Genomic DNA, 17778 nt, shown 5'->3' on the forward strand with positions numbered 1-17778 from the left:
GGTAATTGTTACCGAGCCTTCAAACCAAACACTCGATTTGGGCCAAGTGTTTATAAGTGTTTTGGGCCTTTAATGTTTATATTGGACTAGTACAATTTGTTGCAAACTTGCAATAAATCCAACAATAGGTAGAAGTTTCCATATAATAATTTTATTCTAACCAGAAAATGCTATTCTGTGTTAGAAACTTGGAGTAGGGCACAAGTTAATTAGAGTTATATATACTCTGTAAGAGTCTAGGATTGTACAATCCAAACAGACGAATACTGATTAATTTCGATTGAATACATAACCCTTTCCTCATGTTGCTTTCGCGCTTCGAAATCCTTTGATCCAGGGATTAATCTTTAATTATAATCCGTTGCATAGTGAAAACTAGACATGGAAGACAAAGTAGTGTTGAAGTACACTGATATTGTGTTGCGAGATTCAGATCTTGACACATTACGAGAACCGTGTTTTCTCAATGACCAAATCATTGCATTCTACTTCAGTTACCTTTGCTCATCTAGCAAAACTGATGATATCCTGTTAGTCAAACCGAGTGTATCTGTCTGTCTAGCAGACTGCAAGGATGATAAATTTGTTGAAGATTTCGCGAAATCCTCTAATCTGTCAAGCAAGAGACTGGTTCTTTTCCCTGTTCACGACAACAATGAATCTGGTGGGAGTCATTGGAGCACCCTGGTGTATGACAGGATGAAGAATTTGTTTATGCATTATGACAGCATGCAGGAATTGAATAGCTTTCATGCCATGAAGCTGTATGATGCCGTCAAGGAATACATGGGGCCAGGTGGAAGTGAAGTTTCAAGGGCGCAAATCTCATCACCTTCATTAAAGAAACAGAAGAATAAGAAGAAGAAACGCGTGCAATCTGGAGTATCCAAACCTGTTGAAGACACGAAATCTGAATCAGTTGCTGCTACCGGACCTGCAGTTTTACCCAAGTATATGGAATGCGAGACCCATCAGCAATCAAACGGATTGCGGTCTATATGTGTTAGCCATTGCCAGAGAAATCTGTAGGTGGCGCTCAAATCAAAAGGGTGACATGATTTCAGCAATACAGAAGCAAGTTGATGATTCTGTGGAGGTGAATATGCGAAGCGAGGTGCTTGATAACATACAGCAGTTGGCTGAGTACTGACTTTTACATCTGTTACAACTTTTTACTTTTTTCGAGGGAAACATCATTTACAACTTGATGAAATAGTTATTATGTAGACAAACTTAAGGCTAGAAATCCGAACATTTATTAATTTCTACAGAGTATGTAATTTTGTTAATAGAAAGTTAATTACAACTTCTGTGCACTGTCTTTAGAGTATATTTTTTTTAATGTACCCTATTTCCTTGTAAGTAGGGTTTCCCAAGATTGTAGGCTAACACTACAATGACAATCCAGCTAAACTTGGGTTGGACCGAAGAAATTGTTTCTGAAGACCCAGAAACTCCATGAACAGAAGAGTGACATAGTGAAGTGATTACACAGCGAAAAAAGAGGCTAAATGCTTAACATCTACAGGTATATAGGACTCACCATCCAAAAATACAGTGTCCATTCAAAAAAAAAAAAAAAAAAAAAAAAAAATTCCAATAATACAATGTATATCTCAATCATAAGTAAAAGCCAATCAGCCATAGCATATTCGAGGCAACACTGGTCAGATCCTATATAATGCAGGATGACATATGAGATTTTTCATGCACTACATTTACCAAAGCAATCCATAATCAGCTTACTAGTAACAGTTCCAATTATTTCATTAGACAATTTTATTTATTTATTTATTTATTTATTTTTTTTTTTTTTTTTTTTGAGAAACTTTTCATTAGACAGTTGAGAAAAGAGGTTGAAATGAAATCCTAAGATACTACAGGTTATGAGCAGGAATCTGCAGATTATGACAACTCAACTTCCAATAAGAGGAAAAGAATGAGTCATGCAAAGATGTTTCAGATACACAATGCTCACAGGTGGGAACGCCAAAGTAAAAGCAAGAAAGGCAAAGAAGATAGTCGTGAAACTAATCACTGCTTAAGAAGGGGTGGGTTTCATCAAAAGCCTAGAGCAACTATAAAGGTAGCTAGAATAGCTCACAAGGTGAATATCAAGTATAGGAAAGTTCTAGGCCTTCTACTTGCTTAATCTGTTTGACAGAAAGTTATGATTCAGTAGTAGTTAGAATGCACTATAAAACTTCCAATAACTCCTCCCAATGATTCACAACAAACTTGCTTGTACATTCAACTAGAACCGGATAGGCAGCATACATAATAACCTTTTAATTAGGGCTTACTACTCTGAAAGATTTAAATTCAAGCCATAAACCCTGATACCTAACATAGTTTGTCAGGCTCAGAGTCAGCACTCAGCAGGACATGTTCATGGGGGAGCAAGCCCTAATTGTATACATCATCCAAACCATGGATTAAACCTATCTTAACCATAAGCGAAATCCAACTAGGCATTCCATGTTCAAGGTGAAATTGAGCATAACTATGTAATACAGGAAGCTGTAGACTTGTCAAAGCAGTTCATAGCCAAGTTGCTTTAGCTAAGGCAATTTACGGATAAAAAAAAGAGATCTGATCAATCAATCCTACAATGACAAGACAGTATACCAGCTATACCTAGCAAGCAGATTCTAAGGATAGTAACAAAGAAGGCACCTACAATTTCTGCACCACTCTGTCACTTATTATTGGCATCATAACATGACATACAAGAAGCCAATAAACTAGAGAAAACTCAAAGGCAAAAACGCAGGATTTGTATCCATGTAGCTCCAAAAACCTTAAGAACAAGTTTCAGAAGTAATATTTAGCACTGATTAAGAAGACGGGAATGCCTTCAAAGCCTTTTGCAACTTCAAGGAAGATACAGTCTCTCACGAGAGTGAAGAACAGAAGGCTGGTAGAAAAGAGAGAAGGGAGTTCAAGCTGCTGAATCTTACTGATAGACTTCTATCTAATAACAAATCAAGTTCGACAATATGATCCACCATCTAAGCTTCCGCTATAAGTCATTCTAATGATTCACAAGAAACTTAAGGATACATCCCACATTCCCACAACTTGCCCTTACTATGCAGTGCATACTGCACTCTAAAACCAAATACCAAAGTGCCCTCTAAAACCAGACATTGGTATTGCGCCAATGGTTGCATCTATATGCATTCTACATTGCCTAACAACAGCAGCAATAAGAAAGTTTCATTGTTCCTAATTCAATTGCACATCATCTGTGACAAGTACAGATCAAGGGAAGAAAACCAACTGGAAAACTTGAAAAATCAATACACAATGACTTCGAAACAATACGAACAAAACCAGACAGTATGATTAAACGCAAACTATAGCTTCAGACTTGCACCAGCCCAAGTTCTATGAAAAAAAAAATGAAAATTATCAAATCCCTACAACATGAACTTTTGTAATTCTATGAAATTGGTGTACGATCACAACAGTCACAAACCTAATCAATAATCTCACCAAATATCATAATTCATTCATAACATCAACAATTTCATCAATAAAGGAAACCTATAAATTCAAAACTTGTCAAGAACAAAATTTTCTTCAATTTTAAATTATCAGTATCAAAATTTACATTACTCGAATTATAGTTAATATTTGACACTTCCCACAAAAATCTAAGTATACCCCACCTCAAAAAATCCAGCTAAATCACCAAGAATTGCTTATACTATTACAACTACCAATAAAATCACATTAAAAAATTTAAAAATCATATTGAACCCTAATATGAAAAAGTAAAACCTGTTAGAATTGAATGATCCCAGAAAAATTGACTAATCTTCGTCAGATTTCTTGGGTTTGCGATAATTTTGCTCGATGAGACGACCCATGAACAAGGCGGTAGAAGCGAGCTTTTGAACATCAGGAACTTTGTAATTCTGGGCGATATAAACACCGCAAACAGTGCCCACCATGAATGAGAAGCAGCTCTTCACTATTCCCATTATTTCACCTTCGTTCTTTGTTCTTTATCTTCTTCCCTCGAATTAATTCGAGGTGATTTTCTGGATGGACTCTTCCTCAAGTTTCCCCCCGATTTCTCTAGAAAGGTCTTTATTTTTTCGAAACACTCTAGATAGGTCTATTATTCATATTTGTTCCAAGTTTCGAGTTTTTTTTACTTTTATTTATTTATTTATTTTTATTTTTTTATGAATAAAAAGTTTTGAAGTTTCATTGTACGGGTTATTTATTTTAGGGTTATTCGGTCGGGCAGGGTTTACTTAGTCAGATGTTACCTAATCGGTTAAGACTTAAGAATTACTCAGTCAAGGATTACCCGCTCAATGTTTTGATATGTGTCAACCGACTACATAATGTAGTCATCCACACAGAAAACATGTTACTTTTTATTTACTTCATACGTAGTATTTGTTTTTGGTACTAAACGTAGTGATTGAGAATTTACTACAAGAGTAAAAGATAATACTCCGTAACTATGAACAAAAATATTGGGCTTAAAGTTTGATACGGAGTGAGGTTGAGATATAGAGTGTGAATTTAGCCGTTTACTAGTATAGGATCAAAAACATAGTTTTATGATGAATGCCCTACCAAAAGGATACCGAACCACTCAAAAATGTGATTCAAATTGTTGAAATGAGCCAAAAATCTCGAGTAAAAAAAAGCTGACTTTAGGTCATTTAGATAGTTCATCATATGAGATTCTTAATTTAGCTATAATTTTTCGTTGTTAACAAGTTTCGATGTTGCCATTTAAGATTTTCATCCAACAATTATCACCTCCGATAAGAGCAAATTATCAGCTATATTGTTTGTTTTAATTTGGTTTGCAAAAGTAGTGTTCTAAGTACTACTGGTCCACTTTGTTTTTAACTAATGCAAATTAAGCCTTTGTCAAAGAATTTTTTTAAAATACTAATAGAATATTTCTGGAGCAATGCTAAGAATTAAGATGCAACAAGAAATCCATCTCAGCTTTTGAAAAGGAAAAATCATCAATTTGAAACCTGCTGAATTGCTGATGACGAGCAATGGATAGAATCTTGACTTACAAAGTTGAAATCAGTTTGACCCTCTATAGCTATAAAGCAAATATTCATGAACCACCAGAGCATATCCAATTATCCAGTAATTCTAGGATCCTATAATCTACGTTCCTGTCTTAGTTTCTGTAAGGTTTGGGTTCCTCTTAATTTCGGGCACTCGGCAAAACAGTACACTACAGTGCAAGAACAGCTTTGAACCTCAAATTGATTAGGTACAGTCAAATAACAACCCAAAATGGTTTCTGGCAATATTCATTAACCAGAGAGAACCAAAGCATCAAGAGAGAAATCAGGAGGACTGAAGACAGGCACAGCAGCTTCTGGCAGAGTACAACTTAAAGGCGACCAATGACAGCCTCCATTTCAGATGGAGAATACAAGTGGTAGGTTGGGGAGACCTTTGCAATGTCGACATTGTTTGGAGTCACCTAACAAGGAAAAAAAAAGATTGGAACACTAAATATATGCACTTGCCACAACTCAAACATAACATTGATCAGGAAAATAGCACTACCTTTTCCTCCATAACCTGCTTTAAGATGGAAAGCGCTATAGTCTCAGCTTCTTCGAAAGTTAAATCCTGCAATGGGAAGCAGAGGCATGTTTATGCTATGTAAGATTGAGACATAAAGAATAATCAATATCATTAACACTAATGTGAACAAAGTAATTTAAAAACAAGACATCGTTTTCTCATTCTCTGGGTATCAGGGCGTTAAGAGTGGAAGTCCTCAGCTTACTGAGTATATCTTTCTGTATAATTTACAAAAATCTGCCCATACTTTTCCATTTCCTTTAGCCTATTTTACCTTAAAAGCTGCAACAATAGTTCAGTTTGCTTATTAATTTTCTATTATGGAGCATTTGCAGTTACCTAATTATGTTGTGGAAAGATAAAACGGAGGAAGTTCCTTCGAGAAATGCTTTCCTAGCTTTTATAAGGGTTTTGTGGCTACAGAAGATTAATTATTCCAAACTAGATGTACTGAATATGGAATAGCGTAGAAAGGGGTGGTTTGCCTTGCTCCTTTTCATGCCACTCAAGACCTAGTATGACAACCCAGTAAGGAGGAATCATTAGTTCTTCAAAAAGGACTTCTGATCACACATTAAAGGAGGAGAAGTAGCTTAGGAGATCCCTTAGGAATCACATACCCTTTGACATATGATTCAAAGCCCCTTATTTTTTTCCTGTAGTTAAGTAGAAGCTCAATAGTGAGAAGAAGCATTTAGGCAAGAAGAGCTTTTTCTACGCTCTACAAGTCTTCGACTCTTTGCTGCTTTAATTCCCTTCTTTGCTATACAACTTCCCAATCAGCCAACCTTCGGTGGCATAAAGTTCCCAAAAGTCAATGGAAACAAAGTGACTCCCAGCTCAAGCCTTGATACTTCTCATAAGTCAATCCTGACAGGGAAAAGGATTGGAAGGTTTTACAGAGGCATGGCTTTTCTGGTGGATCCGTGAACTGAAAGAAAGGAGAGAATTTCAAACAAGAATTCTTCTGATCATACTTACAAGATTCTCTTGTTTTCTATACTTTTGTTCAGGCTTTTTTAGTGATCTTACAGATTTACAGATTGATGCCTTCTTTGTAACTTCAAAATTCTTCATAATTATAGTCACATTTTTCTCTTTAACGAATTTGGAAATGTATATCATGTTTTGTGAATATTCAATTCTGGCAGACAAAGGATCAAAATAATCGCGTACATATAAACAGTAAAATATACCTTTCGATATTGCTCCTGCAAGGAACTATCAGCACCTTCAGAACCAGAACCAATAGCCTTTGCACTGCATTGCCAGAATGTACCAGAAGGATCTGTGTGATACCTACATACAGAGATGAGTAGTATGTTTAAGATCCAGATAGACAACCCCCTAAAGCCACCAGAACTATAGGCAAAGTGAAGTTCTATAAAACTGGCATTTAGGAAAAGGTTGGAGCTCATTAAATTTAAACAAATTTTGACTTACAAGCTTGGTCCATTTTCATCATGACCTGCAATGAGGAGAGATACACCAAAAGGACGAGACTGCACAAACACACAGTCCATTAAAAACAGATGAGTGACCATTAAATGTTTAGGTAGTTGAAAACTCAACTCTTGACATGAAAACTTAAAAAATCAAACCACTACGAGAGGGTGGGAGCTATCTGCACTATACAGAAAGCAAAACATAGGTTTCATGTAAACATAGAGTTTTGCATGTTTTGAACTAGATCCTCCCACTGTACTTTACTTACAGAAAATAGAGTCTCCTTTAAAAACAATAAACAAGAGGAATGAACAGCAATTGGGAATTCCAACCAAAGGACTTACCATCGACTCTTCGTCTCCTTCCCCAAAACGAAGAGCTAAATCACATAAAGCTTGTGTAGTTGACTCAACAGTCATTGGTTCACCGTAAGAGAACCTATGATTCTGTTGCATATTGAGTTGAAACCAAGAACAACCAGAAATAAAGAAATCAGTCACCCCATGCAACACTAATATGCAAAGCCAAATTATAGTAACAAAGCTTCAAAAGTACCTGGGTCTCCACTCGTGCATGCTCAACAAGTGTGCGAGCATCAGCAATCAATCCACTCATGGCACATCCTATATGGTCGTCAATTTCCATGATTTTTTCTACACTGCTAGGCTCCTAAGGGAAAGAAACAAAGATTTGAGGTAATCGTTTGAGTACCATGCAAAACAACTACACTAGGTGATTCTGCCTCAAACGATTGATGAAATTTAGCATCAGCATACACTTGGCTTTTTCATGAGCCAAGAACAGTTTTCAGGAGAGTCGAGTTGTGATTCTTTACTCTACATGTGATGCTGAAATCATAAGAACAAATGCAGTTTCCTTGTAAACTTTGAAACAGGACAAAAATTAATGGGACCATAAGGTAAGGTTGCTCAACCAGCTACCAGAATCAGAAGGCTAAAGGCCAGCCTTAAAATGTTTTTACCAATGAAACTCACACATTAAAATATCATTTGACCAAATGTCTATTAGAAATTATTAAAGCAGTGCAAGGGACTAGCTATCAAGTGATAAAACTTAAAAAAAAAAAAACAAAGTTGACCATTTTTTGTATAAATTCAGACAGCTAGAAAAGGAAGAGGTGCTAATTTCAGAAGGAATAGATACCAGCAATGGAGATGTGATACGTTTTTCCACAACAAGCACAACACCTTCCTTGGTCTTTATCCCAATTGCAGTAGAACCCAGCTGCATTTTGGCAAGACAATGGAGTTTCCAAGTTAGCTATAAAAATCCTCTATAATCACCCCCCACCCCACCCCACCCTACACACACACACACACACACACACAAAGTAAGTAAAATAAAATACCACACATAGCACGAAAGCTGTAAAAATGAACAGTATACCTTGATAGCCTCAATAGCATACTCAACCTGAAACAACCGACCTTCTGGTGAGAATGTATTGACTCCTCTGTCATACTCAGTCCTTAATTCAAAGCATGCAACAGAAAAGTGTCAGCATAAGCCTTATCATAGACATTGTTGAAGGCATATAGTTGTAATTTCTAGCCATCCAATTGATCCAAAAATAGATTTGTAGACAGAGATTGATTTTACCTGGTGAGAAACATCTTGATTAGGTGAAATCAACTATCTGAACCCAAGACGAAAGTGGGGATCAGTGCAAACGTTCAAAATTTTTTACAAATATAACAACCTTAATATAAAATTCCATTCAATGTCAATAGTTAGCTATTAATCCATATTCCATTCAATGCCAATATTTGTATTCAAAGTTGCGAAATGTTTTGATTTTAATCTAATTTAACATCTAATATGATCAAACAGTACAGTTGGGGCATAGAAGTTGTATTCAATTATGCAATACGTATAATTAACACCCAAATTCCAATTAAGTTTGGTACAATGCCATATATATTGACAAGCTCTGCTACTCCCAAACTCGTCCTCAAAAAATCTTTCATCATCCTTTTTTCAAGTCCAAGCACCAACCATCAAAGACCAATTTATAACTACTCAAATCTATCAGAACATGCTATCAACTAACACAAACAAATCTGATGCAAAATAATCCCCAATTAACTTTTTCATCACCCCCTCTTGATGAAGAATACTCTCCACAAATAGCCCACCACAGCGTAAAGTTATCATGAAATCCATATAAACCTATACCATCCTTTAAAAATGCCAACTAATAGTATCAAAACATGCAACATTGCCAAATCGCGATGAAAATAACATTCTTCCATCCAATTAAAGAATCTACAAATAGTAAATGCTCTTGGTAGCTCATGTACAACATTAAACAAATACCAAAAATCTAACCCCTCCTTCCTCAAGTCCTCAACCATCTGTATCACGATATAAGCTAATCGAACCCTACATTCAAAAGGCTTAAGCTCGAAACTGTAAGCTGGGTTTTTTTCTTTGACCCTTTTCAACTCCAGCTGTTATAAAAACTCAGGAGGCTAAATTTTACATAATAGTCACTTCAAAACCAGATTTTGCACACACATTAAACCCTAATTTTGGATTAAAAATAGTTAAATTTGTGTTCAGATTCAAACAACCCCAGAACCAAAAAAATAAAAATCAATAGAACACTAAGCAAAAGCCCTAATTTGGGGGATAGTTTCTGCATCAAAAGCAGTGTATTAAAACCCCTAATGCGATAATGAAACTAAGCAAGCAAAATTAAAACACATTTCTAAGCAATTAAACCTAAAAAATTATTCAATCATCAAAGCATCGAATTGCAGAATTAAATACATGTAATATATGGAACAAAATAATCGACAGATTGGAAAATTACATTTTAATTAGAAATTCGAAAATCTTAAGAAATTAAAAGTTGATATACAATCAAAATAACAAACTGACCTTATTAGTGAGAGGCAAGCGATGAAATCGAGAGAGATAGTGAGAGTAGAAAGATTGATGAACACTGATTCACTCTTAAGAATGAAAATCAAAACATTTTGTTTTATTTTTACTCGTATTTTACTACCCTTTATTTATCAGCTGAAATGACTATACTACCCTTAATCATCAAACTCACAACACATCCTAGCCGTCCATCTCCCTCCTTCAATCTAGAATCTACCCCACATACCCTAAAACACACAAAACCCTGTAAAAAATTATTTACCCATCTCTCCTCCATTCAACCGTAATTCTCCATTGAAGCACCTTCCGAGTTTTCTCTCTCCTTTCAAACAGATTCTGAGGTAACATTTTTTTTAAGCATCGAATATCAATTTCACAATCTAGGGTTTATCGTTCATTTAATTGTCACTTTGTCAGTATAATATTGAACTATTCTATTCTGAATTCCCCTAATTTTTGTACAATTCTCATGGTTTAATTGCGAGTAATTGAATTTCGTAGCTTTTGATTTGTAGTGTAGTTGTGGTCGTGTTGTTTGCTTCAATTTGAACGATTTTTCGATTTTCATGTGTGATTTGTTTGTTTTTTTTTACTTTATAGTGACAAATTCATGAATTTACATTCATGATTTATATGATTAAATTTCTGTTCAGGGTTGATTAGAAGGTTGTAACAATGGAATTATCGATTTTCATGTTTGATTTGGTTGTTTTTCTACTTTATAGTGACAAATTCATGAATTTACATACATAGTTTATATGATTATAAATTTCTGTTCAGGGTTGATTAGAAGGTTGTAACAATGGAACTATCGATTTTCAGGTATGATTTGATTGTTTTTCTACTTTATAGTGACAAGTTCATGAATTTATGTACATTATTTATTTGATTATAATTTTTTGTTCAGGGTTGACTAGAAGGTTGTAACAATATAATTATCGATTTTCATGTATGATTTGATTGTTTTGCTACTTTATAGTGACAAATTCATGAATTTACATACATAATTTATATGATTTTAAATTCCTATTCAGGGTTGATTAGAAGGTTGTAACAATAGTGCAATATAATCTGAAGAAAATAACTGTGGTTCCGAATGGGAAAGAAATGACAGACATTGTTCTATCAAGAACGCAACGACAAACCCCAACGGTTGTCCACAAAGGCTATTCAATTTCTCGTCTTAGGGAGTTTTACAAAAGGAAAGTAAAATACACACAACAGAATTTTCAGGAAAAGCTGTCTGCTATTATTGATGAGTTCCCTAGGCTCGACGATATCCACCCTTTTTACGGGGATCTTCTCCATGTTCTTTACAACAAGGATCATTACAAGCTTGCCCTTGGACAAGTGAATACTGCTAGAAATCTGATTTCGAAGATTTCTAAGGATTATGTTAAGCTGTTGAATTATGGTGATTCGTTGTACAGATGTAAGTGTCTGAAAGTTGCTGCTCTTGGTCGAATGTGCACTGTGATGAAAAGAATCAGCCATAGTTTGGCTTATCTTGAACGAGTTAGGCAGCACATGGAAAGGTTGCCTTCTATTGACCCTAACACAAGAGCTATTTTAATTTGTGGTTACCCCAATGTGGGGAAGAGTTCTTTCATGAATAAGATTAATAAGGCTGATGTAGATGTGCAGCCTTATGCATTTACAACTAAGTCACTCTTTGTGGGTCATACAGATTACAAGTATTTGATGTATCAAGTGATTGATACCCCTGGGATTCTGGACTGACCATTTGAAGATAGGAATATTATTGAGACGTGCAGTATCACTGCTCTTGCGCATCTCCGAGCTGCAGTCCTCTTCTTTTTGGACATTTCCGGATCATGTGGATATACTATTGCCCAGCAAGCTGCACTCTTTCACAGTATCAAGTCTCTTTTCATGAATAAGCCTTTGATCATAGTGTGCAACAAGACCGATTTGCTGTCATTTGATAATATTCCCGAGGAAGACAAGAAGTTGGTCATGGAAATGAAAGCTGAGGCTCTGAAAACAGTGGTAGGTCAGGGAGGTGAGGCTACTGAAGAGGGAGTTCTTCTATCCATGAGTACTCTGACCGAAGAAGGGGTTACTGCAGTGAAGAATGCGGCTTGTGACAGGCTGTTGGATCAGAGGGTTGAACTGAAGATGAAGTCTAAGAAGATAAATGACTGCTTGAACCGTTTCCATGTGGCTGTTCCAAACGCCCAAGACCAGAAGGAAAGACCACCTTGCATACCTCTCGGGGTTCTTGAAGCCAAGGCCAAGGAAGCAGCAGAAAATGCAGAGAAAGAACAAAGAATAACTGAAAGGCAGTTAGAGGATGAGAATGGTGGTGCTGGTGTTTACTCTGCTAGCTTGAAGAAGCATTATATCTTGGCAGATGATGAATGGAAAGAAGACATTATGCCAGAATTTCTTGATGGGCACAATGTTTATGACTTTATTGATCCTGATATCTTGCATAGGCTTGAAGAGTTGGAGAGAGAAGCAGATGAGTCTGAGGAAGACTTTGAGATGGATGGTGAAGAGTTAACAGCAGAAGAGAAAGAGGCACTGGCCGCAATCAGGAAAAAGAAAGGCTTGCTCATTGGAGAACACAGATTGAAAAAGAGCACTGCTGGGAGCAGACCTATTGTGCCGAGGAAGTTTGATAAGGATAGGAAGTTTACAACCAAGAGAATGGGTAGGCAATTAACAAAACTGGGAATCGACCCTTCTGCAGCAATTGACAGAGCTTGTAGCAAGTCAAGGGGTCGGAAGAGGCAGAGATCATCAGCTATGGGAGAAGGTGATGCTATGGATATGGATACTGAGCAATCCAACAAGAAACTGCGTTCTGCATCTCAATCCAGGTGTAGGTCCAGATCACGACCACCACTTGGTGAACTTGTACCAGGAGAAGGATTCAAGGACTTGCTCCAGAAGGGCAAAGCTATTAAACTTGCCAAGAAATCTGTCAACAAAAGGAACAAAGATGCTCTTAAGGGAGAAGGAGATAGAGTCATTCCTAATCTCAAACCTAAACATCTTTTCTCTGGGAAGCGCTCCATTGGTAAAACTGATCGACGTTAGGTCTTTTCTGGTCCTTTAGACCTTTACCAAGTCATTCCAAATTTGGTTGGTTAATAATTGAATTTATGTTATTTGTGCTTGATTATTTTTGTTTATTTTCAATATGTACGACAATTTTCCCAACTGTTTAATTATACCCTTTTTTAATCAACTCTTCTTCATTTCCACACAAATTCTACAGTAGATGCACATTATATAGTATACTACAGGTACAAACGGATGTATAATTATCTTCTCTGAGCTATTGCACCTGTTTTTCTCGAGTTGAATGGTTTTGAGGCAGTGGTGGAATCGAGGGGAGGCTAGGCCGGCTTCTATAGCCCGAATCTGTTTATACATTGTATCAGTTTCTCTTTGTCCCTTGACAAATGTTAAAAACATGTCTTTAAATTTTCTTGTTTAACCAGACCAAAGCCAGCATTCATCAGTGCCTTCATCACCTGTTGTCTGTTGATTCAAAAAGTGGATTTGGTTTTGCTACAATTGTCCGGAGAGCTGCATCTGTTGCTTCTGTTGCTCTTAACAGGCTTATACAGCAGCTTCAAATAATTCAGATGATAAGATGTTGCCTCTTAACTGCTCTTTAATGTCTGTATCATTGCCTTGGGAACGCATTGCACATGATCTTTTGTTTTAAGGTAGCAGTTTATGAAAATTGATATTATTGTGCACTTTAGCGCTGCAAGTTTCTTTACTTACAAGTGAATGTATTCTAGCTTTGCTGGTCTTTTTACATTAGATTTATCTTATCAATGTGCTGCCTTTTCTTATACATTTCCTTGCTCTGTTTTCATCAAAATCAGGGTGGTCCTCCGGTGAGCATGTGATATTTTATCTTGCTGAGCAGAAGATGCACACGCAATACTGTCAATTACACAATTTGCAGACTATTCCAGATGCAGTGCCAAACTGAAGATGATTGTGTTGAGCTTGTGAGGAGGCTTCCATCCAAGGAGATTTCTCTTCTTGATTAGGCCATCAAATTGATGGCTGATGTTGTTCGAGAAGAACATTACAATAAAATGAATGCTCACAACATTGCTATGGTGTTTGCTCCATATATGACACAGGTACATCAATCACTACCCGCCCCTTTAGATTGAAATAGTAGTAAACTGTATTGATTTGATGCCTATTTTGTCGAAAACTGAGTTTTGCGACCATTATTTGACTTTGGTATCTCTCTATAAATATGTGTGAGAACTGATTTTTAAGTATATTAATTTAATTTAAAAGTTTTTATTTGTTTAAATTTTGGACTAATAGTCAGGTAATAGTAATACTAAGTCATAGGCCTAACAAGTTCATATTAGGCCTATACTCGGATTATTTACACAATGGAGGAGAGGGGAGAAAGAGAGAGTACTGTCAATATCCATTTAGTACCCTAAACTGTTATTGCTAAATGCAGACCTGAAAACGGCGTGATAGAAAAATCAGTTAATCCTAATTTGCTTGTATTTTTGGCTGAAATCGAGCATCAGAAAGTCTTCTACTTTGATTATGATTATGTGAAATCGAACCCCTCATTACACTTTACAGTTGGAGTAACTGATTTTTCTATCACGACTTTTTCAGGTCTGCGTTTAGCTGTAACAGTAGGTGCCTCAACAGGCTGGCCCTAATTTTTCATCTCAGTTACAATCTGTTGTTCATAGTCGAGGGCAGAGAACGGACTGAGGAACTTCTAGAGCAAAGACTATGATGTTGAAATAAGCCGCCTATGAAGCTGCACCACTGGTGCACGACTCAACCATGTATGTAGCCATTTTTCTGAAGGACTGCTGTAAGAAAAAATAAATGAAACATTTATTTAATGAAATAGGAAGGTAGGAGAGAAAAATATGATTATGGAGATAACTTCGATCCTCCTTAGGCACCTACAGCTTTAAGGTTTGGTTAGGTAAGAGGCTTGGTGTTCATGCAGTAGGAATCATCATTAATAATAGTTGATGTAGAGTCTGAGTCCAGTAAGTAAATACCGATTCTTCTGGACTTTATATTGGGCAATTGTGATCCAAACATGCAATATAGTTTGTGCTATCTGGTAGAAAATCAGCTCTGGTTGTAAATCTATTTGCTATCTGTAATGAATTATGTGCAATCTGACTCTTTTGCCTCTTTTTCAGGTATAATGAAACGATTTTTATTTGAAGCCCGTTAAGAACAAAATGGAATGGATATTAGCTCAGAGGTATCCCATGTTGAGGTGCGTTCCAATAAATCCTTTTTTTCTATCAGTTCTCCTTATTTGTAGTATTGTACATTCTATGAGGTGACCTTGCATTATGCTTTGTTTTCCTGATGATCTAATTCTGTTGCCACTCTTCCCTCTTTGCATCAAGGTAGCACTCATTGTTTGATACTTAGATGTATTATATGAACTCTCTTTACTATTTTGCACTATGATTGCAAAATAATATAAAATCTTGAGTATGACATGGAATATTTAATTTCATTATCTTGTGGAAGATTTAATTATAATAATGTGCTCCAGTGGGCTTTAAGGGTGTTGAGATTGAAGCTGAAGAGAAGGAATGGTCTGAAGTAAAAACAAAGCATGAACTTGCTGCTTGATTTTGGCTTCGAAGTACTGCTGATTGCTGTCACGCTATCACCTGGCTTAAAATGGTGATGGGTAAGGGGTTTCTATCTCTTTATTACATGAAGATTTGTGATTGTGAAGGTGCTGTTTTGGGTTGCTGGCATTGTTTGGAGAGTATGAGATTTGTTCTCTTTGGTGATAATGGTACGATGGATGAACCTGAGTTCTGTTGCTGGCCTTTGCTTTATTACCATATTTGGCTTGTTTACTTGATATTGTGGGGTCTTTTGATTGTTGGGATTGCCAGTGCCTGTGTATGTAATTTTTTTTCTCTCTCATGACAATATGGGCAGTTCTGATTTTTGTAGTATTGAATCAGTTTTGGCTGCAAACTGACAAGGCGACTCGTCTTCTTAGGCAGATAGTCTCTATAACTGGCTTAGTACAATGCCTTTTCTTAGCCTAATTGAGAATAAATGCCTTGCTTTTCAGGTTTTCATTTAGTTTCTTCTCTAGTCTGCATCTTTGTATGTCCTTACAGATTTTGATTCCTTGATCACTTTCAGCTCTTGTGTGCAATGGAGCAGAGCCACAGGCATGATATATGTAGCAAAACAATTTAAATAAATTCCTTGTAGGCACACTATATACAATCTATAGTCTCTATAGAGACAAAATATTATTGTTTTCATTTTTTGAGATCAGGAGTAAGAAGTGCAAAAACTAGGTCAATTTTAAAGTAAACTTGAAGGGAGATATTCAGAATTTCGATACAGGATAGTGGAAAAGAGAGAGTGAGAGAGAGCATACAACCTATAATAAACTTAAGATAGGTTTTCTTATAAGAGGTGTATATCAAATATGTAATACGCAACCAAATTCCCAAGCAAATAGGCAATCAAATAAATATTCTATGCGAGAGTGAGGGATAGCTCAAGTGGTTAGAGCTTCCCTCCCTGTTTCAGGAAATCCGGGATCGATTCTCACCCCTGTCCTTATGGCTCTCTAAACACCAAAAAAATAAATATTCTATGCCTTGTGCAAAACCTTTAAGGACAGGTCAGAGTTGGGGTGAATGAATGGCAGGGGATCAATTTGAAAAAAGTTATTTGAAATTTGCAAACACATAGAAGACGAATGAGTATTCATAGTACTCTTTTTTTACAGGAACAAAAGTACTCTTAGAATAACATATGTAGCTGAGTAAGTTAGAATTCAACTTATTTTATTGGTTTAAGACCTTTAGAATTCAACTTATTTTATTGGTTTAAGACCATTAGAGTTCTTTCGTAAAACAATCCAAAGAACAATTTATACTACGTACTTCCTCCGTCCCATAATATAGTTTTTGTTTGTATTTTTTCACGGTATTTAAGAAATAGGAGGAAAAAGTGAATAAAGTATATTAATAAAAATGAAAAGTACAACCACAGACAAAAGTTAGAGATAGAAAGTGGAAAAAGGTATAAAGCATGTGCAAAATTCAAGGATAAATTAGAAAGTACAATGAATAAAGTTACAAAAGTAAGGGTATAATGGTCTATACATACTATCCACAAATGGAAACAGGAACAACATTTTGAATCTCCAAAATAGGAAAACAAGAACTATATTATGGAACGGATGGAGTATATGATTTTAGTTTAGTTAAAGAATAACCTTGAAGTAATTGTTTAGTAAACATAGCTTATAATAATCATAAACTTATTAATTAACATGTAATAAATAAGCATTAAAAACGTTTTTCCTAAATATTTTTTGCAAAATTAGGAGTGTAATTATATAAACAATATTACTACAGGTTGTTCCTTTTTTTTTTTTTTTTTTTTTTTTTCCCTTCTTCTTTTGTATATATTTCAAACAACAAATGCCTTATATTTTAAATTAGGATGTTGCTAGCGAACGCCCCCGGGGCGTTGGATAAGCATTTAAAATATTACATAAATTGATATTAATTTGGGAAAGCAAAACAAAATCACTCGTCGATCGGTGTAATTAATGTTAATTGTAATTTAATCTTTCTACTTTTAGCTAGTTTATCCAACGCCCCCGTGGCGTTCGTTAGCAAACGAGTTAACAATTTTGGATACTGAGATATACTTAATTAAGTTATTCGTCTACTTTCCTTTTAGCCATTTTATTATCAATATTATTGTTCTTTATTTTTCAAATTTAAAAGTTTTTCACATATTTTCATTTATAATATGTTTTTCATTAAATAT

General features: G+C 35.7%; 1 protein-coding gene and 2 pseudogenes across 2 annotated transcripts; 2 read left to right on the forward strand and 1 right to left on the reverse strand.

Moving 5' to 3' along the window:
• Window positions 1–381: 381 nt before the first annotated feature.
• On the forward strand, window positions 382–1150 carry LOC145565422 (NEDD8-specific protease 1-like; annotated as a pseudogene).
• A 3811-nt stretch (window positions 1151–4961) lies between these two features.
• On the reverse strand, window positions 4962–10034 carry LOC145564131 (proteasome subunit alpha type-5-like). The gene is made up of 10 exons (XM_081624469.1): window positions 9940–10034; window positions 8656–8692; window positions 8443–8524; window positions 8200–8280; window positions 7591–7704; window positions 7380–7481; window positions 7033–7091; window positions 6786–6888; window positions 5569–5634; window positions 4962–5482 (listed from the first exon to the last, which is right to left on the reverse strand). Exons 2-10 carry the CDS (start codon window positions 8667–8669, stop codon window positions 5390–5392), a joined length of 714 nt encoding a protein of 237 aa, XP_081480595.1. The 5' UTR covers window positions 8670–8692; window positions 9940–10034; the 3' UTR covers window positions 4962–5389.
• A 586-nt stretch (window positions 10035–10620) lies between these two features.
• Window positions 10621–14849, forward strand: LOC145565423 (nucleolar GTP-binding protein 1 pseudogene; annotated as a pseudogene). Its single transcript, XR_014095028.1, has 4 exons — window positions 10621–10650; window positions 10990–13649; window positions 13815–14081; window positions 14590–14849. The product of XR_014095028.1 is annotated as a nucleolar GTP-binding protein 1 pseudogene (transcript).
• Window positions 14850–17778: the final 2929 nt, after the last annotated feature.

This window comes from Chenopodium album, chromosome 10 (assembly GCF_948465745.1).
Source record: "Chenopodium album chromosome 10, dcCheAlbu1.1, whole genome shotgun sequence".
Classification (NCBI taxonomy): Eukaryota; Viridiplantae; Streptophyta; class Magnoliopsida; order Caryophyllales; family Amaranthaceae; genus Chenopodium; species Chenopodium album.

Bases quoted from the DNA above. Each gene is read 5' to 3' on its own strand.
- LOC145564131 (XM_081624469.1), bottom strand. The intron at 7,482-7,590 runs GTACTTTTGAAG...AATATGCAACAG, and splicing joins ATGCACGAGTGGAGACCCAG to AATCATAGGTTCTCTTACGG. The intron at 5,483-5,568 runs GTAGTGCTATTT...TTTCCTTGTTAG, and splicing joins AGCAGGTTATGGAGGAAAAG to GTGACTCCAAACAATGTCGA.